The sequence below is a fragment of the Sphaeramia orbicularis genome, chromosome 17 (assembly GCF_902148855.1).
Source record: "Sphaeramia orbicularis chromosome 17, fSphaOr1.1, whole genome shotgun sequence".
Taxonomy (NCBI): Eukaryota; Metazoa; Chordata; class Actinopteri; order Kurtiformes; family Apogonidae; genus Sphaeramia; species Sphaeramia orbicularis.
In genome coordinates, this window is record NC_043973.1 from 54,785,579 (window position 1) to 54,809,442 (window position 23,864).

The 23,864-nt window shown below is 43.3% G+C and overlaps 1 protein-coding gene and 4 gene segments (V, D, J or C); 4 read left to right on the forward strand and 1 right to left on the reverse strand.

The window, feature by feature from the left end:
• The window catches only part of LOC115437229 (dual specificity protein phosphatase 18), a 165,060-nt gene extending 160,048 nt beyond the window's left edge, over positions 1-5,012 (reverse strand). The window contains exon 1 of the mRNA XM_030160452.1: positions 4,936-5,012. The gene's annotated coding sequence lies outside the window, so the exon portion shown is untranslated. The remainder of the gene's footprint in view (positions 1-4,935) is intronic.
• Positions 3,985-9,486, forward strand: LOC115437264 (T cell receptor alpha variable 38-2/delta variable 8-like). The segment is given in 3 exon segments: positions 3,985-4,112; positions 4,210-4,333; positions 8,875-9,486. Coding segments are annotated over 3 exon segments (351 nt in total).
• Positions 7,918-8,595, forward strand: LOC115437246 (T cell receptor alpha variable 38-1-like). The segment is given in 2 exon segments: positions 7,918-7,993; positions 8,083-8,595. Coding segments are annotated over 2 exon segments (378 nt in total).
• Positions 9,487-10,285: 799 nt separating the features above from the next.
• Positions 10,286-10,784, forward strand: LOC115437263 (T cell receptor alpha variable 3-like; the record flags this gene model as incomplete). The annotated part of the segment is given in 2 exon segments: positions 10,286-10,383; positions 10,480-10,784. Coding segments are annotated over 2 exon segments (360 nt in total), but the record flags the coding sequence as incomplete, so codon positions are not given.
• A 3,978-nt stretch (positions 10,785-14,762) lies between these two features.
• Positions 14,763-15,396, forward strand: LOC115437236 (T cell receptor alpha variable 38-2/delta variable 8-like). The segment is given in 2 exon segments: positions 14,763-14,888; positions 14,977-15,396. Coding segments are annotated over 2 exon segments (432 nt in total).
• Positions 15,397-23,864: the final 8,468 nt, after the last annotated feature.

The following is a 23,864-nucleotide window of genomic DNA, read 5'->3' on the forward strand; positions in this document are numbered from 1 at the left end:
AGTTTTTAATAATAACAAAATATAGAACATTAGAAGTACGCATAAAATAAGATATTATATTTAATTGGTTATCATGATAGGAAGATACTATCATATTTATTGATCCTTGTATTTGGAGTAAATATTTGGGGTGGATATGTATATTATAGTTTATATTGAAAGTGGTTGATTATTGCAAATCTGATTGTGTATGAGGCGACTAAAAAAAAAGTGGATATGAGCGGTTTTTATGGATGTTTTGTGTTATTGTAAAAAATATACAGAGGAAAATGTGTGTTAACAAAGCAAAGGAGGTGGATCTAGTTTGATCATTAGTTTGTAAAAAGGGGGTGGGGGTCAATAAGTTATATTTCTTCCCACTCCTTTTTCAGCGCAAAAAATTTGTATTTATTTATTTGTTTTGACCATGTTGTATGATTCTTTGTTATCTGATGATTCTATGTGCTCGAAATAAACTACTACTACTAGTATTTATACTATGTGGTTTTGGAGAACTGGAGGGTCTGTCAATCCTTTCAATAACTGGTTCATTCTATCATTTATTGATGTAACATATATGATGATGTTTCACTGGTTTAAACACTGATGAATTGTCCTTTTATTCATGACAAGGACGTTTGTGTTTGTGCATGAAATGCATTGTATTAATAAAATGACTTTGTCTAATAAGTCGTCAGTCGTTTGCTGCTGATGTGAACATGTCAAATGTAAATGTGATGTAGAGGTTGGAGTCGTCATCAGATGATAAAGAGGAAGGACCAATGATGTGAAGGCCCAGATCCATCAGAGGATCAGTGTTCTTGGTCTGTCTCCTCCCCTCTCACTGCAGACATGAAACACTGGCTGAGAAACATCCTGATTCTGACTCTCTGGATAGGTAACTCTAGAAACCTACTGACTGTTCAACTTTAATCAATCATCTGTATTGATTCATCTCTTCCTCTGCATGTTCTGTTCTTCCCCAGAGTGTAAAGGAGAAGACAAAGTGACCCAGCCAACAGGAGATGTCACTGCTGTTCAAGGACTCACACTGACTCTACAATGTACATTTGAGACCAGCAGCACTAGTCCAACTTTGTTTTGGTACAAACAGGAAGTGAATGATTATCCCAGATACATGTTACATAGACTTAGATCAGGATCAGAAACATATAAACCTCCTGAGTTCCAGGATGAAAGATTTGACACCGAAATCAACCAGACCTCATTTCCTCTGAAGATCCAGAAGCTTCATGTGTCAGACTCTGCTGTGTACTACTGTGCTGTGAGGCCCACAGTGACAGGAAACAGCAAAACTCTGAACAAAAACCTCTGGAGCAAAGACAACACAGTACTACACAACATCCACTAGAGGGACTCACACACTGTTCACCTTCAGAGGAAAAGACAACAAATGCTGTCCCAGTTTAGAAGAATCCACCCAGTGAGTTTGTTCTCCACAACAGAACACAGTCTGACCAAAGTACCACCTTCACCTTTCCTGTCCACATAGATGTTGACTGCCCACAGGACCTCAGTCTTTTTATCATTCAGGTGGAAGACATTCAGTGACATCCATGCCTTCATTTCTGGAATTCACTGCAATAGCTGTTTCACTGAAGACACATTTTCCTGTCTTAGTGCCAAAGAGATTTGACTATCATTAACATAAAGGTGGAACCAAATGCCGTGTTTATGGAGAACTGATCCTAGAAGAAGTAAAGGGAGAAGAGAAGAGAAGAGAAGAGAAGAGAAGAGAAGAGAAGAGAAGAGAAGAGAAGAGAAGAGAAGAGAAGAGAAGAGAAGAGAAGAGAAGAGAAGAGAAGAGAAGAGAAGAGAAGAGAAGAGAAGAGAAGAGAAGAGAAGAGAAGAGGGCTGAGGATGGAGCCTTGAGGCACTCCACATCAAGATTATAATAGTTTTGGATTTTTCATTTTCCTTTTTGTTTTATTTAGTTTGGACTTTTTTTCTCAAATTCAGTTAGTTTTAATTAGTTTTTAGAGCAGGTTTGCCAGTTTTTATTAGTTGTCATTTTTTTCTGAATGCTCAGTTTTTGTTTCATTTAGTTTTACTATTAGTTTTAGTTTTTTCATTTTTTTTATCTTCCTCACCGTCGTATTCAAAGAAATTAGTGAGTCATGGATTTGCAGGTTACCCTGGACACTTTATTTGGGGGTGGGGTTAGGGCGGCTCATTGACTGAGCAGAGACACAAACATATGTACAGCACAATGTATAAATGTCTTTGTTTGTTCCCCTTTCTTTCTTTCTATCTTTCTTTCTTTCTTTCTTTCTTTCTTTCTTTCTGTTAATAAATCTGTCTCGGTGCATTTGAGTCCTATCATTTAAACCACATGATGGGTTAGTACTAGTGATGCATGGATCAGCAGGTTAACCCTGGGGGTTACCTGTGGGTCTGCTCAAAAAATGTCACTATTTGCAGGGCAGGTCAAATAATTGCACAAAATCTGGACCTGAGTAAAAAACAAAAACCTGACCAGCGCATCACTAAAGGAAATCCCAGACAGGACTCTGCTGCTTTGGAACAGCTTTAGTCTGCATGTTCCAGGTAGAGTGGGGACCAGAAGATGACTGGAAACCACAAGTGACCACAAGTGACGCACTGTGAAGTGTCGTTTGGTGCTGCCAGCTCAAATTGCTGGAGCGAAATAAATCAATTTCATATCAATCTGACATTGACAAAGACGAAAACTAAAGGAATTTTATCCATAATTTTTATATGTTTTAGTTTTGTAAGAACACAACACAGCCTCAGTTAGTTATCATTTTTATCTTTTCATTAAAGTTTTTATTTATTTCAGTTAACGAAAATGTTTTTTAAATTTTAGTTTTTGTCTTTTCGTTCGTTTTCGTTAACAATCATAACTGTGCTCCACATGTGAGAGGAGCAGCATCAGACTCAACAGGTCCAACATGGACGCAAAAACTTCTGTCAGTTCAAGAGGATCTGAACCAGTCGAAAAATACACCCTGAATGCCCACCCAGTTCTCCAGGTGAGACCAGAGAACCTGATGGTCCAGTGTATCCAAGGCAGCCGTCAGGTCCAACAGAACCAGAACCACACAGTGACCACAGTCTGAGGAGAAAACAAAGTCATTGAGAACCCTCAACAATACCAACTCAGTACTATGAGGGTCTGAAAGGCAGACTGGAAAACCTCCAACATCCTGTACTCATCTAAGAATGAAGTCAGCTGACATGAAATCATTTTAAAAACAATCTGAGAAATAAAAGAGAACGAAGCAACAGAGTTTGGTTGAAGAGCCTGTTGACTGGTCGTTGCCTCTTGGTGAATAATTGAGGGAGGAGCTGATCTGATCCTGAACTCCACAAGACACAACAACTGATCTATTCAACACAGTTCAATCTACAAACCAGGAACTTTCCCTTGATTCAACATGCTGGACCTGGACTACTGGATGGTTTATGGGTTGATTCTAACCATTACAACACGTATGTTTGGTTCTGTACCAGTCACATTTAAACAGCTTTGAAACAGGATTCACTGATTGACTTTATTCCAGGTTGAATTAACAAAACTCTGTCTTTTCCAGGCGTCGACTGTGAAGAACTGAGTCCAGTCAAGAATGAAGAGTCCAGTTTAGAAGGAAACTCTGTTACTCTCACATATAAATACTCTAAAACAGTGACAATCAATGATTATTTCTTCTGGTATCGACAATATCCAGGAAAACCACCTGAGTTTCTAATCCTTCACCTTGGAACAAACAATGCATCAAACCATAGACTGTTTGTGGAAGCACATGGAGAAAAGGTCCAAGTGCAGATCTCTTCTGCTGCAGTGTCAGACTCTGCTGTGTACTACTGTGCTGTGAGGCCCACAGTGACAGGAAACAGCAAAACTCTGAACAAAAACCTCTGGAGCAAAGACAACACAGTACTACACAACATCCACTAGAGGGCGACATCATCAGGTCGGTGCTGCGTGACTTGTGCACTGTATTCAACCATTCAGTCAATAATAACTGCTGCTGTGCAGAGAACAGTTCTCACACTGAATGTTTAACATCAGCCACTTTGTCCTGTTGATTTCAACCTTGTCGTACAGATGGAACATTGGCTGTGGATTCTTCTCACTGCTCTGGGCTTTGGTAACACAACATCTGGACATGGTTTTAGACAGTATTGGAAAGCTGAAATTTGTCCAAATTATTTCCCTTTCAAATGTTCTTCATCTCCTCCTTTTAGGTTCAATATCTGTGAACAGTATCCGACCACGGGAAGTTGAAGTCAGTGAAACAGAAGGAAAATCTGTTACATTGACCTGCGACACTGAGAACTCAGACTCCGACATTGACCTTCACTGGTACAGGCAGCATTCTGACCTTCAGCCTCCTCAGTTTATCCTCTGGAAACAAGCACAGAATTCTCCATCTCAGTATATCCCTGATGGCCGATTTACATCTGAAACACCAGACCAGACCACACAGCTGACCATCAAAGACCTAACCCTGGCAGACACAGCTCTGTACTACTGTGCTCTAGAAACACAGTGATCCAAAGTGGAGAAGAGGCTGTACAAAAACCTGAACACACAGATCTGACTACTCTGCACAGAGGAGGGAAGTGGGATTGAACCCACAGCTTCATATCAGATGGATTCTGCTCATTCCTGTTTGATCACAGTCACTGTGGCTACAGCTGCCAATCAAACACTGTGGGAGGAGTCACACTCTCCTCAAACACACATCAGTGCCAAACCAGCTGATGACACTAAACACACAGATCCCAGCCTTATTCTACAGTAGCTTTGGGTTTCCTCTGTTGAGGAGTTGGTGTTTTTCAAACTCTGTGTGCTTCCACCTTTCCCAGAGAAGTGCCACAACCTCCAACTCATCTCATCAACCTTCCCATGACCAAGTCACACATGGACACATTTGTGGAGAAGCTACTAATGCACTCATCTCCTCCTACTGTAGCTTGTGTACAGCTGTGACAAGGGAGACCCCGCCCCCCCCTCAGTTTGGCTGGAGAACCAGTAGCTGCCACCATCCTCTGAGATCCCAACTTCCCTGGCGTACGCGTTGGACCCACGTCACAGCAAGTGATGCTTTATGAAGATGACATCTTGTTCTTTGGTAGTGATCCACACATTTCCATCCCAGCTTTGTCATTGATTAGCAACTCATTTGATCGGTTTCCAGGTTCCACGATCAATGGGTCTAAATATGAAGTTCATCTCCTCACGACATACTGTCCCAAACCTTGATTTCATTCAGGAACTGTAGATGGTGGCTTCAGGGTATCAGGTGTGTTGAGTCCTATTCCGTCCTCATCTATCAGACATTATGAAGGTCAATATAGCAGCATTAGAGGAATAAATCCACCTGGACATGGACAGATGGACACCCCTTCACTGACCTTTATGGACAAAGGATCATGTTGATCAATTAATGGAGTCTCTACATTCAGTTTCATGTTGAAGTCACTTCCTGTTCCACTTCCACTCCAGTATTTCCACAGGTCCAATCAGCTGGGTTTGCCTTTGATTTGGAACAGTGAAGGAGGTCAGAGCATCATCTGATCTGGACTGGACAAACTCATGGTCTAAGAGCTCAGAGCAGAAGGATGGAGAGATGTGGAGACCTGAACCAAAGCCATCCATACATAGGAGGAACAAAAAGACTGGACCAGTAACAGAGGAGACACTGAAGAGGAGGAGGAGGAGGAGGAGGAAGAGGAAGAGGAAGAGGAGGAGGAGGAGGAGGAGGAGGAGCTTATCTGATCCTGAACTACACAAGACACAACAAGTGATCTGTTCAACACACTTCAATGTACAAACCAGGAACATTCCCTTTATTCAACATGCTGGACCTGGATTACTGGATGGTTTATGGGTTGATTCTAACCATTACAACACGTATGTTTGGTTCTGTACCAGTCACATTTAAACAGCTTTGAAACAGGATTCACTGATTGACTTTATTCCAGGTTGAATTAACAGAACTCTGTCTTTTCCAGGCGTCGACTGTGAAGAACTGAGTCCAGTCAAGAATGAAGAGTCCAGTTTAGAAGGAAACTCTGTTACTCTCATATACAAATACTATAAAACAGTGGCACCAGGTGATTATTTCTTCTGGTATCGACAATATCCAGGAAAACCACCTGAGTTTCTAATCTCTCACTATGGAACACAAAATGCATCAAACCATAGACTGTTTGTGGAAGCACATGGAGAAAAGGTCCAAGTGCAGATCTCCTCTGCTGCAGTGTCAGACTCTGCTGTGTACTACTGTGCTGTGAGGCCCACAGTGACAGGAAACAGCAAAACTCTGAACAAAAACCTCTGGAGCAAAGACAACACAGTACTACACAACATCCACTAGAGGGACTCACACACTGATCCAACCATGACACACAGGTTCTGGGTTGTTCTGTGCAGATGTCAGTATCACTGTTGTCTCTCATGTGTCTGTAAAGGCTGCTCTGTCAAACAGTCGGCTTGGATTCACTGCAAACGACTCTTGACAAACTTCAACCCTCCATCCTTTTGACATGACCTGGTACATGTGGACTGGTCCAGGACCAGCCTGATCCCTCACAGACGAGGAATGGAGTTTGTTGTGTGAGTGTTTGAATGTGTTTGTTCATGGTCAGGTCCCTGTCTACAGGTTTAAAATAAAGGGTGGTCATAGACGCTGGTTTGACCCTGAACCTCCCCCCAGATAGAGTTGGTTCTAAACTTCAGCTTAGTTTCAGTAGACTCCAGCAGGCCCCCATACAGACTGGACCTTCAGCTAAACACATCCAAAAACAAGGTCATGTGGTTTGGTAAGAAGGCCCACGTACCTTCACAGACCCCCAGTGAGTCCAGTCCGGATGGGACCCCTCTAGACCAGGTCACTGAGTCCAAATGTCTGTGAATCTGTCTCCACATCACTCTGTCCTTTTGACTCCACAGTGAGCGACTGCAGTCCAAGGTTCAATCCAACATCAGTTTCCTCTATAGAATGTGCTCCTCTTTCACTTCCTCGGACAGACAAATACTGGTTCAAATGACCGTCCCACCCATGTTGGATTATGGTCCTGTTATTGACAGATCAACATGAAAGGGCTCCATGTCCTCTACCACTCTGCCATCCGCTTTGGAACTAATGCATCATCACAACACACCCCTGCACTCCATATTCAACTGTGGATTGGACAACACTACTGACCCACCGCAACAGTCACTGGTTCAGGTTCATATACACAACTGTCCTTGGTCTGTCCCCCAACCTGTCCTTGTCAGACCCCGTTAGTCTGGACCAGTACACAAAATACCTTCCTAATGTCCATCAGTCTGAAGTCTCAGGGCCAACACATGTCTGGGCCTGGAAGAATGGAAATAGTACATCTGTGTGGTTTAGTGAAGAAGACATCCTGAAGACATGGCACAATGGACTCAATGTCTTTGAACCTTCTCAACATTAACACTGTCACTGAAATTGTCCTGCAGCAAAGCATCTACAGAAACATCTTCTAGTTGTGACCATCTGACCACATGTTGTTTGGTTGTAGATGAAACATCAGGAGTAGTGGACCTTCTCAAAGCCCTTCACTGCCTCCAATAGAATTGCTGGGTCTCAAACAGAGCCCAGGTTCCAATCCAAGAATTCACTCAAGGACTGGACACATTGTCAACACATTTACAGGTACAAACCTGAGCTGACTGGAACATTTGGCCTGAAAATCTAGTTGGACTGGGACTGTGTCCTGGACATTTAGAAGGTGACACAGTGTCAGTGTTGGTTTGATCAGATTTGACCTGAGAGCGGCTGATGAACAGGTCAATGTGTCAGGAGGAGGAAACACTGGGAGGAGTGAATGAGTCCCAGTGATCAGACTCCTCCTTCTAATCCACCACCTGAGTGTTGATGCAGACTAAACACAGATCAGTGCCTTCTTTGGACTGGTTGGAGCTCACAGTTCCTCTGCACTGCCCATATGACAGCTCTGTTTCTCTGGGTGTTGTTGGCTGCTCTGTGCCTTGGTATGAACCCACTGTGTTTGGCTGATATCAGTCACACACTGGCTGGATTCTCCAACAGAACACTGACACTGTTTGTGGCTGTTTTACAGAATGCAGAGGCCAAAAAGACAACGTGATGCAACCACAAGGAGATGTGACGGCTGCTGAAGGAGAGGCAGTAACTCTGGGCTGTCGATACAACAGCAGTTACACCAGTAATTATCTGTACTGGTACAAACAGGAAGGAAACAGTCGGCCCACATTCATCCTGAACCGACTCACACTGGACCAAGGAACCACAGCAGAGACGTTCAAGGAAAGATTCACATCCACACTGGATCAAACATCAAGATCAGCTCCTCTGAAGATCGAGAAGCTTCATGTGTCAGACTCTGCTGTGTACTACTGTGCTCTGCAGCCCACAGTGACAGGAAACAGCTAAACTCTGAACAAAAACCTCTGGAGCAAAGACAACACAGTACTAAACATCATCCGCTAGAGGGCAACATCATCAGGTTGGTGCTTGTGCAGGACTTGTGCACTGTGTTCAACCATTCAGTCAATAATAACTGCTGCTGTGCAGAGAAAAGTTCTCACACTGAATGTTGAACATCAGCCACTTTGTCCTGTTGATTTCAACCTTGTACAGATGGAACATTGGCTGTGGATTCTTCTCACTGCTCTGGGCTTTGGTAACACAACATGTGTTGAAGGTCAATGTATTAATGGAGCTCCCATTAGTCAACATAACTCAGCTTCATTCCTCTTCCTGTTTCAGGTCTAATATCTGGAAACAAGATTCATCCTGTTGAAGCTGAAGTCAGTGGAAGAGAAGGAGAACCTGTCACACTCAGATGTCAATATGAAACATCTGGTAGTGGCATTGTCCTTTACTGGTACAGGCAGCATTCTGACCTTCAGCCTCCTCACTTTATCCTCTGGAAAGAATCACAGAATTCCCCATCTCAGTATATCCGTGACGGCCGATTTAAATCCCAAACACCAGACCAGACCACAGAGCTGACCATCCCAGTCCTAACCCTGGCAGACACAGCTCTGTACTACTGTGCTCTAGAAACACAGTGATCCAAAGTGGAGAAGAGGCTGTACAAAAACCTGAACACACAGATCTGACTACTCTGCACAGAGGAGGGAAGTGGGATTGAACCCACAGCTTCATATCAGATGGATTCTGCTCATTCCTGTTTGATCACAGTCACTGTGGCTACAGCTGCCAATCAAACACTGTGGGAGGAGTCACACTCTCCTCAAACACACATCAGTGCCAAACCAGCTGATGACACTAAACACACAGATCCCAGCCTTATTCTACAGTAGCTTTGGGTTTCCTCTGTTGAGGAGTTGGTGTTTTTCAAACTCTGTGTGCTTCCACCTGTCCCAGAGAAGTGGCAAAACCTCCAACTCATCTCATCAACCTTCCCATGACCAAGTCACACATGGACACATTTGTGGAGAAGCTACTAATGCACTCATCTCCTCCTACTGTAGCTTGTGTACAGCTGTGACCAGGGAGACCCCGCCTCCCCACCCTCAGTTTGGCTGGAGAACCAGTAGCTGCCACCATCCTCTGAGATCCCAACTTCCCTGACATACGCGTTGGGCCCATGTCACAGAAAGTGATGCTTTATGCAGATGACATCTTGTTCTTTGGTAGTGATCCACACATTTCCATCCCAGCTTTGTCATTGATTAGCAGCTCATTTGATGGGTTTCCAGGTTCCACGATCAATGGGTCTAAATATGAGGTTCCTCTGCTCACGACATACTGTCCCAAACCTTGATTTCATTCAGGAACTGTAGATGGTGGCTTCAGGGTATCAGGTGTGTTGAGTCCTATTCCGTCCTCATCTGTCAGACATTATGAAGGTCAATATAGCAGCATTAGAGGAATAAATCCACCTGGACATGGACAGATGAACACCCCTTCACTGACCTTTATGGACAAAGGATCATGTTGATCCATTAATGAAGTCCCTACATTCAGTTTCATGTTGAAGTCACTTCCTGTTCCACTTCCACTCCAGTATTTCCACAGGTCCAATCAGCTGGGTTTGCCTTTGATTTGGAACGGTAAAGGAGGTCAGAGCATCATCTGATCTGGACTGGACAAACTCATGGTCTAAGAGCTCAGAGCAGAAGGATGGAGAGATGTGGAGATCTGAACCAAAGCCATCCATACATAGGAGGAACAAAAAGACTGGACCAGTAACAGAAGAGACACTGAAGAAGAGGAGGAGGAGGAGGAGCTGATCTGATCCTAAACTCCACAAGACACAACAACTGATCTATTCAACACAGTTCAATCTACAAATCAGGAACATTCCCTTTCTTCAACATGCTGGACCTGGATTACTGGATGGTTTATCTCCATCTACTGGTGTTTCTCACAGGTAAAGAACAACTGGATTCAGCTGAATTCCAATCTTTCACTTGATAATGTTTGTTTGTGATCAAACTCAGTCTAACACATTTATTTGTTCCTTCAGGTGTCGACTGTGAAGATCTGAGTCCAGTCAAGAATGAAGAGTCCAGTTTAGAAGGAAACTCTGTTACTCTCACATATAAATACTCTAAAATGATGTCAGGTGATCATTTCTTCTGGTATCGACAATATCCAGGAACACCACCTGAGTTTCTAATCTCTCACCTTGGAACACAAAATGCATCAAACCATAGACTGTTTGTGGAAGCACATGGAGAAAAGGTCCAAGTGCAGATCTCCTCTGCTGCAGTGTCAGACTCTGCTGTGTACTACTGTGCTGTGAGGCCCACAGTGACAGGAAACAGCAAAACTCTGAACAAAAACCTCTGGAGCAAAGACAACACAGTTCTACACAACATCCACCAGAGGGACTCACACACTGTTCACCTTCAGAGGAAAACACAACAAATGCTGTCCCAGTTTAGAAGAATCCACCCAGTGAGTCTGTTCTCCACAACAAAACACAGTCTGACCAAAGTACCTCCTTCACCTTTCCTGTCCACGTAGACTTTGATTGCCCCCTCCACAGCACAGGAACAGCACTCCTAAAAATCACCAATGACCTCCTCATGGCGGCAGATTCTGGTTTACTCACCATCCTCATCCTCCTAGACCTGAGTGCGGCCTTTGATACCATCTGTCAGAACACCCCTCTCAATAGATTATCTTCCATTGGCATCACCCACACTCCATTAGACTGGTTTCAATCATACCTCTCTGGCCAAACTCAGTTTATTCAGATCAAATCCTTCACATCCCACCATTTCCCCGTCACTTCAGGTGTGTCCCAGTTGTCTGTACTGGGGCCCCTCCTCTTTATTATCTACCTCCTTCCCCTCGGCAACATATTTCAGAAATACAATATCAACTTTCACTGTTATGCTGATGACACCCAGCTCTGCCTCACCAGCAAACCCACCTCCACCCTCCCCCCTCACTGACTGCTTGGCAGACATAAAATCCTGGTTCACTTCCTATTTCCTCAAACTAAACAGTGACAAAACTGAGGTTCTCCTCATTGGCTCAAAATCAATTTTATCCAAAACCGACAGTTTTTCCCTCACCACTGAATACTCCACTGTCTCCCCTTCCCACAGGTTCAGAGTCTGGGTGTCATCTTTGACAGTACTCTATCTTTTCAGTCCCACAGCAGAAACATCACTCGGTCTGCATCCTTCCACCAATGTGACATTAATCACCTTCACCCCTCCCTCACCCCCCCATACCACTGCTATCCTCGTTCACAGTCTTGTCACCTCTCATCTGGATTATTGTAACTTTCTCTGGTCTCACACACAAATCCCTCCATAAACTTCAATTAGTTCAGAACTCTGCTGCTCGCATCATCACCATCCCCCCTCCACTCACCAGGACCCCCTCCTCTCACCACATCACTCCTGTCCTCCAACAGCTCCACTGGCTCCCAGTTAAGTTCCAGATTGAATTTAAAATACTTCTATTGACATTCAAGGCCATCCATTACCTCGCCCCTCCATATCTGTCTGATCTCCTTCATGTTGCCCCTCCCTCTCGTACCCTCAGATCTTCCTCCTCCATCCACCTTTCTGTTCCCTCTGCCCGTCTCACCACCACGTGGACCAGAACATTCAGTCGCTCTGCTCCCAGACTGGAACTCCTTTTGCCACCGGAGCTCAGAACCATCACTTCATTCCCTCTTTTCAAATGCAAACTCTAAACCCATCTGTTTAGGACCTCTTTCTCTTTGTGAAAACAAATGCATTGTCTAATTTTTTAACCTGCCTTTTATTTTTTACTATGTTTTACTGCTAGTTTTATACTCTCCTGTTTGGCTGTACAGTGTGTCCTTGAGTGCCAAGAAAGGCAACTATAAATAAAATTTATTATTATTTTTATTATTATTATTATTATTATTATTGTCCTCATTGAACCATCCTACTCCATTAGTGGTGCTGAGCTACTGACCAACTCCAGACACAAACAGTACCTTGGTCCAGACCATTGAAAGGACAAATAACCATGAAAATGACAACAGAGGAAACCAGTGTCAACCAGAGGAAAACAGGAAAACTGCACAGACAAAGGTCCTGGTCCGCCTGGACCCTGAACCAGGACCTTCTGACTTCCTACAATAGTGTTGAACACTGAGTCACCTTTGTTGGGACGTGACCTACAATCACATGAACAAAGACAGAATGTCAACCTAGACCCTGATAACAACGTCAGTTTACCAGACTCGTCCAATCATGACTGGTGGGAGGGGCTAATATCTGAGGGGAGAAGTCAATGTAAGGACTTGAGGAGAAACAAACAGAGAATTGAGAAGATGTAAATGTTCTTGGTCTGTCTCCTCCCCTCTCACTGCAGACATGAAACACTGGCTGAGAAACATCCTGATTCTGACTCTCTGGATAGGTAACTCTAGAAACCTACTGACTGTTCAACTGGAATCAATCATCTGTATTGATTCATCTCTTCCTCTGCATGTTCTGTTCTTCCCCAGAGTGTAAAGGAGACGACAAAGTGACCCAGCCAACAGGAGATGTCACTGCTGTTCAAGGACTCACACTGACTCTACAATGTACATTTGAGACCAGTGACACTAATGCATATCTGTACTGGTACAAACAGGAAGTGAATGATTATCCCAGATACATGTTACAGAAAAATAAATTTGTATCAAAAACGGTTAAAGCTCCCGAGTTCACGGACGACAGATTTGACGCCAAGATCAACCAGACCTCATTTCCTCTGAAGATCCAGAAGCTTCATGTGTCAGACTCTGCTGTGTACTACTGTGCTCTGCAGCCCACAGTGACAGGAAACAGCTAAACTCTGAACAAAAACCTCTGGAGCAAAGACAACACAGTACTACACAACATCCACTAGAGGGACTCACACACTGTTCACCTTCAGAGGAAAGCACAACAAATGCTGTCCCAGTTTAGAAGAATCCACCCAGTGAGTCTGTTCTCCACAACAGAACAGTATCATCCATTCCTAGGCGTACATATCTCTGATCTCACTTGGTCCTGTAACGCATCAGCAGTGGTTCCAGAGGTCCAGCAGAGGCTTCACTTCCTCAGGGTTCTGTGGAAAAACCATGTGGAAGGTAAAGTCCTCAGATCTGTCTATCGCAGTCCAATAGAAAGTGTGCTGGTGTACTGCATCACGGTGTGGTCTACTGGCTTCACGGCTGTGGATGAGAAAGCCCTGCAGGGGGTGATAAGGACTGGGGAGCAGATCAGCGTCTGCCCCCTTACCCCACTGGATGACATGGGCAGCTCTGGCTGTCTCAGCAGGGGCAGTAAAACCACTGGTGACAGGACCCACCCCGCTGAATGTCAGCTTAACCTACTTCCTTCAACAGGAGGTACAGAAGTATCAAAAGTTGGAAAAAAGGGCTAAAAAACAGTTTGTATCCTTGGACAATCAGACCGTTAAATGCCTAAGGGAGTCAGTCTATACCAGGGGTGGCCAACCCTGGTCCTGGAGAGCCACAATCCAGCATGTTTTAGATGTATCCCTCTTCCAACAGACCTGATTCCAATGATAAGCCTTTCATCAAGCTCTGCAGAAGCCTGATAATGACAAACAGGTGTGCTGGAAGAGGGAAACATCTAAAACATGCTGGATTGTGGCTCTCCACGACCAGGGTTGGCCACCCCTGGTCTATATACTCCCTAATTCTGTGCAATAAAAGTATGTCTGACTGAAGTGTCTGAACTGTGGATTTTAATGAATGTTTTATTGACTCACCAGTTTTACTGGATGTTTGATTTATTGCTATTCATCATTTTATTTATTTTGCACTGAAGAGGGTAAGCTCTATCCAGTTTCATTGTATAACATTGTACAATGACATTAAATCTCTTGTATTCTAACACAGTCTGACCAAAGTACCACCTTCACCTTTCCTGTCCACGTAGACTTTGATTGTCCTCATTGAACCATCCTACTCCATTAGTGGTGCTGAGCTACTGACCAACTCCAGACACAAACAGTACCTTGGTCCAGACCATTGAAAGGACAAATAACCATGAATATGACAACAGAGGAAACCAGTGTCAACCAGAGGAAAACACGAAAACTGCACAGAGAGAGGTCCTGGTCCACATGGACCCTGAACCAGGACCTTCTGACTTCCTACAATAGTGTTGAACACTGAGTCACCTTTGTTGGGACGTGACCTACAATCACATGAACAAAGACAGAATGTCAACTTAGACCCTGATAACGTCAGTTTACCAGACTCGTCCAATAATGACTCTGGTGGGAGGGTAAAATACCTGAGGGGAGGAGTCACTGTGAAAACTTGAAGTGAAACAAACAGAGAATTGAGAAGATGTGAATGTTCTTGGTCTGTCTCCTCCCCTCTCACTGCAGACATGAAACACTGGCTGAGAAACATCCTGATTCTGACTCTCTGGATAGGTAACTCTAGAAACCTACTGACTGTTCAACTGGAATCAATCATCTGTATTGATTCATCTCTTCCTCTGCATGTTCTGTTCTTCCCCAGAGTGTAAAGGAGAAGACAAAGTGACCCAGCCAACAGGAGATGTCACTGCTGTTCAAGGACTCACACTGACTCTACAATGTACATTTGAGACCAGTGACACTAATGCATATCTGTACTGGTACAAACAGGAAGTGAATAATAATCCCAGATACATGTTACAGAGAATTAGATCAGGATCAGAAACATATAAAGCTCCCGAGTTCCAGGACGACAGATTTGACGCCAAGATCAATCAGACCTCATTTCCTCTGAAGATCCAGAAGCTTCATGTGTCAGACTCTGCTGTGTACTACTGTGCTGTGAGGCCCACAGTGACAGGAAACAGCAAAACTCTGAACAAAAACCTCTGGAGCAAAGACAACACAGTACTACACAACATCCACTAGAGGGACTCATACACTGTTAGATGCAAATGTTCTGATCCAGCGCAGAAAAATTAGTCCTGAATCCAGTCCATGTTTTACCTTTTGTCTCTAGTTTACTTTGTGTCCATCAGATTTTCTTTGAGTGTGTTTTACTCCTATTACTGTGTTACTGTAGACCCTGGAACATCTCCAGGTCTGCTTCATCTGGATCCTTGTTTCCTTCACTTTTCTGTGGACTTCATAACAGAACCTCGGACTGATCTCTGTAATCTGTCCAACGTCCCTAATGTTTGGAAATCTGCACGTTTTCCCTTTTGGTCAGTGTCTAAATTTAGTGTCTTGATAAAAGTTCTTGATCACTTTGGTTTTCTTAAAAAATGAAAAACATAATTTTTTGATTAGATGTTCTTTACATTAACCCCAACATCATTCACCCCAGAAACTCCAAACAGCTCTTTTCAACATTAAATCACTTCCTGAACCCGCGAAGCCAAAGTCACATAGAATCCACAGCCCAACAGAGTGAAAAGTTCTTAGATTTGTTCACAGATTATGTTTACGCATTTGGCAGACGCTTTTTTCCAAAGCGACTTACAGGGGAAAACCAATTAAATCACTCAATCAATCAAATTTTATTTATATAGCGCCAGATCACAAAAAAAGTTATCTCTTGACATTTTATATATAGAATTGGTCAAAACCAGACTCTAAGCCAATTTACAGAAACCCAACAGAATCCTCCAGGAGCAAACGCTTGTGACTGGTGACAGTGGAAGGAAAAACTTCCCTTTAACAGCAGAAACCTGGAGCAGACCCAGACTCCTGGAGGATGGCCGTCTGCCTTGACCAGTTGGGGTTAAAGAGAGAGGGTAGAGAAGGGGAAAAAGAGAGAGCGATAGAGATAGAGACTGGGGGAGAGGGGGAGAAGGGGGGAGTAGGGGGAGACACATGGAGGCGGTTGAGGATAAGTGAGTGGTGATGATGAGGACAGGGAAGAGGCCGGACCACCGCAGCAGGTCCAGAGATAATCCTGAAAGAATCTGTGGTTATCCTGGGAAAAACCTTATTAGAATATTTAAAATGGAATGTTTGAAAGTGCTAGGACAGGACGTGCTCTCGGAAGAGCTGGGTCTTCAGGAGCTTCTTGAAGATAGGCAGGGATGACTCTGTTCTTGTAGCACTTGGTAGAGCGTTCCACCAACGTGGAACGATCCATGAAAAGAGCCTGGATTGTCTTGTACAAGGTCTGGGGACCACCAGACTACGTTCCCCAGACGAGCGGAGTGGTCGTGGGGCGACATAAGCTTTTATCAGTGCACCTAGGTAGGCAGGAGCAGACCCACGGAGAATTTTGTAGGCTAGGATTAAAGATTTGAATTTGATGTGGGCAGCTATGGGTAGACAGTGTAACTCAATGAGTAAGGGGGTGACATGTGCCCCTTTAGGCTGATTGAAGACCAGACGCGCTGCTGCATTCTGGACCATCTGTAGTGATTTGACAACACAAGCTGGGAGGCCCGTTAGAAGAGCATTGCAGTAGTCAAGACGGGAGATAACCATAGTGTGCACCAGGAGCTGGGTGGCCTGTTCGGTTAGGTATGGCCTGATCTTTCTTAGGTTGAACAGAGTGAAATGACATGATCGGGTGACAGAGGCAGCGTGATCCCTGAAGGTCAACTGATTATCAATCATGACTCCCAGGTTACGTACTACACTGGTAGGAGCCAGAGGTATGGAGTCAATAGTGATGGAGATGTCCTGCTGTATGGTTGGCTTAGCTGGGAAGACCAGCAGTTCAGTTTTGGACAGGTTCAGCTGAAGGTGATGGGCTTTCATCCATGCAGATATGTCAGAGAGACAATCTGAGATCCGCACTGAGACTGTGGAGTCATCAGGTGGGAATGACAGATAGAGCTGGGTATCATCAGCATAGCAATGATATGAGAAGCCATGTGAGTGGATGATCTGACCCAGTGAGGTGGTGTATATGGCAAAAAGGAGGGGGTCCAACACAGAGCCTTGGGGGACCCCCGTGGTGAGGCGGTGAACTGCTGATGTGTGCCCTAGCCAGGACACACTGAAGGACCGACCAGTAAGGTAAGATTGAAACCAGGAGTGTGCGTGGCCTGTGATGCCCATGTTCCAGAGTATGGATAACAGGATATCATGATTGACAGTGTCAGATGCTGCTGATAAGTCCAGTAGAATGAGTACTGAAGACTTGGCTGCTGCTCTAGCCTCTTTCAAGGCTTCTGTCACAGACAACAGAGCCGTTTCAGTGGAGTGGCCGATTTTGAAGCCAGAATGGTTGATGTCAAGGAGGTTATTTTGGGAGAGGAATTCTGTGACTGTGATTAGATCCATACCATGGGCACTTAGCTCTCAAACTCTACCCCTCCTTCTCAGTCATCTACCAGAATAAAACCTGGGACTTTCAATGTCTTTGCTGAGGTCACACAGAGCCCAGTTGAAAGTCTGATCAAATAAATGAATCCACCCACCTGTTCCCTTGAGCCCTTCCCTACAGCCCTCATCCAATCAACCCTTGGTGCCATTAGCCCTCTGATCACACACATTAGAAACCCTTCACTACAGTCTGGACATCTTCCATCCTCACTCCAAACCACGGTCCATATATCCAAAAGGATTCTGTCTGCAGGAGCCTTTTTAACCTGTCTCCTCCCCTTACTGAGCTGGCTATATGTTCTATGCCCAAGATCTTCAAGGTATTACAGCTGCTGTGGTTGGTCTCCTCGTAATGTAGAGCCATAGGACATTGGGGGTTACCTGTCCTGATGGCATGTTTATGCTCAGCTAATCGTATTTTCAGTTTACGTTTTGTTCTCCCAATGTAAAACCGGCCACACAGGCATTCCAGTCTGTACACAACAAACGTAGTGTTGCAGTTTATGAATGATTTAATATCATATCTGCAACCTGCAGTGACGTCTGTGAAATGATTGGCATTGATCATATTATCACAATGATTGAAAATTGGCATATTTGTGATTTCCTGTTGCTGTACTAAGCCATGTTTTTGGGGGAGCTGTAGTGAGATGACTCTTCACCAATTTATCATTAAGGGTGGGGGCTCGTCTGAAGCTGACAGTGGGAGCATCTGGGAGAACCTATCTAAGGAAGCTGTCACTTCTCAAAATTTCCCAGTTTCTTTTTATGATTTGTTTAACTGCATTAGCCTGATTCCCATACTGTGTTACAAAATAAACTTGATTAGAATCTTGTGTTTCTTGCTTAGTAACCAAAAGTTGTTCTCTTGTAAGCTTTTTTGCTTTATTATATGCTTTATCAATAGTCTTATGTTTGTAACTTCTCTTAAACCTGGTACTCAAATCTTGAGCATGTCTCTCAAAATCTGCTTCAGAGTCACAGATTCTTTTGAGCCTTTGAAACTGACCAAAGGGTATATTTTCAATCATCCAAGGTGGGTGGAAACTGTCCTTAGTATGGTGTTACAGTCAGTAGGCTTTCTGAATATGGATGTGTGTAAATCACCATGCTCATTTTTTGAGATTTTGAGGTCAAGAAAGTGGATTTCAGAGTGGGAACAATCAAGGCTGAGTTTCAAATTCTTAGAAGTGCTATTCAGATATGAGCGAAATTGTAAAAGTTCTGTCTCAGACCCATACCAGAGTAGAAGAATGTCATCACTGTATCTGCCCCAAAAAATAACTTTCTCTCTGTAAACATTAAGGCTTGAGTACACAAACTTTTCTTCCCAGAATCCCATGAATAGGTTGGCGTAGTTGGGTGCAAAACATGCTCCCATTGCTGTACCCTTTTTCTGTTTATAGAACTGGTTCTGAAACAAAAATACATTATTATTTAAAGTCCATTCTGTGAGTAGCGAGATGAAGGCAGCAAGGGGAAGCAACTCAGGTTGTCTCTTTTCCAGGAAAAATGATAGAGCTTCTAGGTTCTCATTGTGAGCAATGTTAGTATATAATGCTTCCACATCCATAGTAACCAGGAGTGATGATCCAATGTTTTTTAGGTCTCTGATCTTATTTAGAACATGTGTACTGTCTTGAATAGAAGAGGGCAATTCACTTACAAATGGCTTAATGTGGAAATCAAAAAATTTAGATACCGGCTCTGTAACTGACTCGTTTCCACTTATAATTGGTCTTCCTGGTGGGTTTAGTAAGTTCTTCTGCAACCACACAGTGACCACAGTCTGAGGAGGAAACAAAGTCATTGAGAACCCTCAACAATACCGACTCAGTACTATGAGGGTTTGAAAGGCAGACTGGAACACCTCCAACATCCTGTACTCATCTAAGAATGAAGTCAACTGACAGGAAATGATTTTCTGCACAATCTGAGGAATGAAAGAGAACGTAGTAAATGAGTTTGGTTGAAGAACCTGTTGACTGGTCGTTGCCTCTTGGTGAATAATTGAGGGAGGAGCTGATCTGATCCTGAACTACACAAGACACAACAACTGATCTATTCAACACAGTTCAATCTACAAACCAGGAACAATCCCTTTATTCAACATGCTGGACCTGGATTACTGGATGGTTTATGGGTTGATTCTAACCATTACAACACGTATGTTTGGTTCTGTACCAGTCACATTTAAACAGCTTTGAAACAGGATTCACTGATTGACTTTATTTCAGGTTGAATTAACAGAACTCTGTCTTTTCCAGGTGTCGACTGTGAAGAACTGAGTCCAGTCAAGAATGAAGAGTCCAGTTTAGAAGGAAACTCTGTTACTCTCACATATAAATACTCGAAAACAGTGACAATCAATGATTATTTCTTCTGGTATCGACAATATCCAGGAAAACCACCTGAGTTTCTCATCCTTCACCTTGGAACAAACAATGCATCAATCCATAGACTGTTTGTGGAAGCACATGGAGAAAAGGTCCAAGTGCAGATCTCCTCTGCTGCAGTGTCAGACTCTGCTGTGTACTACTGTGCTGTGAAGCCCACAGTGACAGGAAACAGCAAAACTCTGAACAAAAACCTCTGGAGCAAAGACAACACAGTACTACACAACATCCACTAGAGGGACTCACACACTGTTCACCTTCAGAGGAAAACACAACAAATGCTGTCCCAGTTTAGTAGAATCCACCCAGTGAGTCTGTTCTCTCCTCTGTTTCCTCCTTACAGCTGAAGTTTGTTCACAGACTAATGTCAGTCTTTTCCTGTTCAACATTCCAGATTCCAGAATGTTTGTTGTCATTATGTGCACATAACTAAATGTTTCTTAGAGGTAGTTCTCGGCTAGATCCAAATAACAAGAGAAAATATCATATAAAACACTCAGGAACATGAACATCAATATGACAGACACTAAAGCATTAGTGTATCCAGACTGTGCACAATAGGGTGGTCCTTATTTTTAAGGGTTGGTTTTTCAGTCTCTGACGCCTTTAAAAAAATTCCTATCATGAGAAAATGTGTTTGAAAATGTTTGGTGGGATCATCCAAAAGTTTACAGGGAGCTCAAACAGGTGTAAATTGAAGGAGTTGATAGTTTTTTAGTTTTAAATCAGTGACAGGTTCATGGTCGTGTTTTTGGGACTGGATCTCAGAAACAATGGAATATTTGACCTGTAAAGCAGCGTCAAGTGCATTGGAACCCATGTCAGATATCTGCCCTGATCTGGATCTCACACAATAGAATGTTGAAAGAACCACTGTCCTACATCCCCAAAGTTGAAGTGCAGTTGACCTGAATATCTTCTACTGTGTACGATCTAGGCTCTACCAAAGGTCTGAAATCACTAGATTGGACCAAACTGCACTGACAGAGTATTTCAGTGCTGTAGTTCACACCATCTATCTGTGTGTTTCACTCAAACATGTCGTCAACATCATGAAAGTCTTCCTTGTCACCTGTTGAAAACATTACTATTTGGATTAGATTTATGGAGCGCTTTTCTATGAACACATACAATGGATCCATTATTCATTCACTGTCACGGTGGTAAACCACATGTGCACCAACAGCCCCTCCCACCACCACCAATCAAAGCATCAAAAGTCAGACGAACAGGCTAAAAAACAGTTTGTATCCTTGAACAATCAGACTGTTAAAAGCCAAAGGGAGGCCCATGGGTCAGACTGTATGTTCTATAATTCTGTGCAATAAAAGTATGTGAGAGCAAAGTGTCTGAACTGTGGATTTGAATGAATGTTTTACTGACTCGACAATTTTATTGTATGTCTGATTTATTGCTATTCTTCGTTTTATTTATTTTGGACTAAAGAGGATAAGCTCTACCCAGTTTCATTGTATAACATTTTACAATAACATTAAATCTCTTGTATTCTAACACAGTCTGACCAAAGTACCACCTTCACCTTTCCTGTCCACGTAGACTTTGATTGTCCTCATTGAACCATCCTACTCCATTAGTGGTGCTGAGCTACTGACCAACTCCAGACACAAACAGTACCTTGGTCCAGACCATTGAAAGGACAAATAACCATGAATATATGGTGCATCAGTGGCACCATCTAAAACCAATGTGATTAAAACTAAAACTGAACCCTGGCTGAATGAAACCATTCGAGCTGTCAGACGTGAGTGCAGAAGGACAGAACTCAAGTGCAAAAAAGATAAACTCCAGATTTTCTTTGAAATGATGAAGGACTGCTGGCACCATTATCAAACTGCTGTGAAAGACGCTAAGAGAAAACACCTGTCGGACATTATTCTGAAAAACTAACACAACCCCCATGTTTTATTTGAGACTGTTAACTCTGTTCTTAAAGCCCTGCACTTTATGAAGACATCCCTTGTTGCCTGTGAAAACTTTCTTCAGTATTTTAGTGACAAAGTCACCCTGACCAGGGCTCAGATCTCACCACCTGGTTGTGATCCTTCAGTCCCTGTCACCTGCTCCGCTGTGTTTGATCAGTTTGAGTCTGTGACTCTGTGCCTTTTAAAAGAGACTGTTGGTCTTCTGAAGCCCACAGGTTCTTCAAATGATTCCATCCCTCCCCGTTTCTTAAGGAGGTCTTTGCCACTGTAGGTCCATCCATTCTCACTGTCATTAACAGCAGTTTGGCCTTTGGTAAAGTACCAGAAAACTTCAAACATGCTGTAGTTCAACCACTAGTTAAAAAAACAGATCTAGATCCCTCAGTGTGTTCTAATTACAGGCCCATTTCCAAACTGCCTTTTCTCTCAAAGGTTCTGGAAAAGATGGTTTATATTCAACTACTTGCCTTTCTGAAGGAGCACAGTATTTTAGAGACTTTTCAGTCTGGTTTAAAAACACTACATAGTACAGAATCAGCTCTTCTGACAGTTTTTAATGATATTTTATTAGCCACTGACTCTGGGGATTGTGTTGTTCTTTTGCTTCTTGTTTTATCTGCAGCCTTTGATACCGTGGATCATGAAATCCTGAAAGATGTTCTGGAGCACTGGGTGGGTGGGCTTCAGAGGCACAGCTCTAACCTTACTGACAGGACATTTTGTGTCAGCCTTGGTGATGCTATGTCCTCTTCTGCCCCTGTCTTATATGGTGTCCCACAAGGTTTGGTTTTGGGTCCTTTACTTTTTTCCCTATATCTACTCCCACTAGGTTACTTACTGAGGAAACACGGTATTTCGTTTGTATGCACGATAGTCAACTTTATATGCCTCTAAAATAGAACCCTTCCACTGTCAGACCACTGCTTCATTGTCTCCATGACATTAAGGCGTGAACGGCTTGTAATTTTTTATATTTCAATGAAGATAAGACTGAGGTTATGGTGTTTGGTGGTTCAACTGGAGTCTCCCCAATAGATCTGGGTTATTTGGCTCAGTAAAACAAGCCAGTTATCAAAAACCTGGGTGTTAAAATGGACCCTGACTTTAAACTTCATAGTCATTTATAAGCAGTTGTGAAGTCAAGCTTTTTTCACTTAAGGCAGTTAGCCAAAGTGAAGCCAGTCATCCCAAAGCACCATTTTGAGATGGTAATCCATGCCTTCATCATCACTTGGCTGGACTATCGTAATGCTTTGTATTTGGGCATTAGTGGGTCTTCCATCACTTGTCTTCAAAGAGTGCAAAATGCCGCTGTGCGTCTCTTAACTGGCACTTGTAAATATGAGCACATTTCTCCGGTTTTAGCGTCGCTCCACAGGCCGCCTGTCCATTTTAGAATCCATGTTAAAATACTTTTATTTATTTTTAAATCCCTCCATGGTCTTGCACCGCCCTACCTCTCTGAGCTCCTTCACACATACACTCCCAGTCACTCTCTGAGATCAGCTGATCAGCTGCTTCTGATGGTGCCTAAAACAACGTGCAGGCTACAAGGAGATGGGGCCTTTGCTGGTTCTGGTCCCAGACTGTGGAACAACCTGCCTCTGTACATCAGACAGGCCTCCTCCTTGCCTGTTTTTAAATCTCTTCTTAAAAACCACCTGTTCTCCTTGGCCTTTTAACACTCCTGCAATGTTGACATTTTTTTCTGTTTTTTTATATTTTGACTTGTTTTATTTAATTAAATTTGATTCTAATGTTTTTAATACTTTGATTAA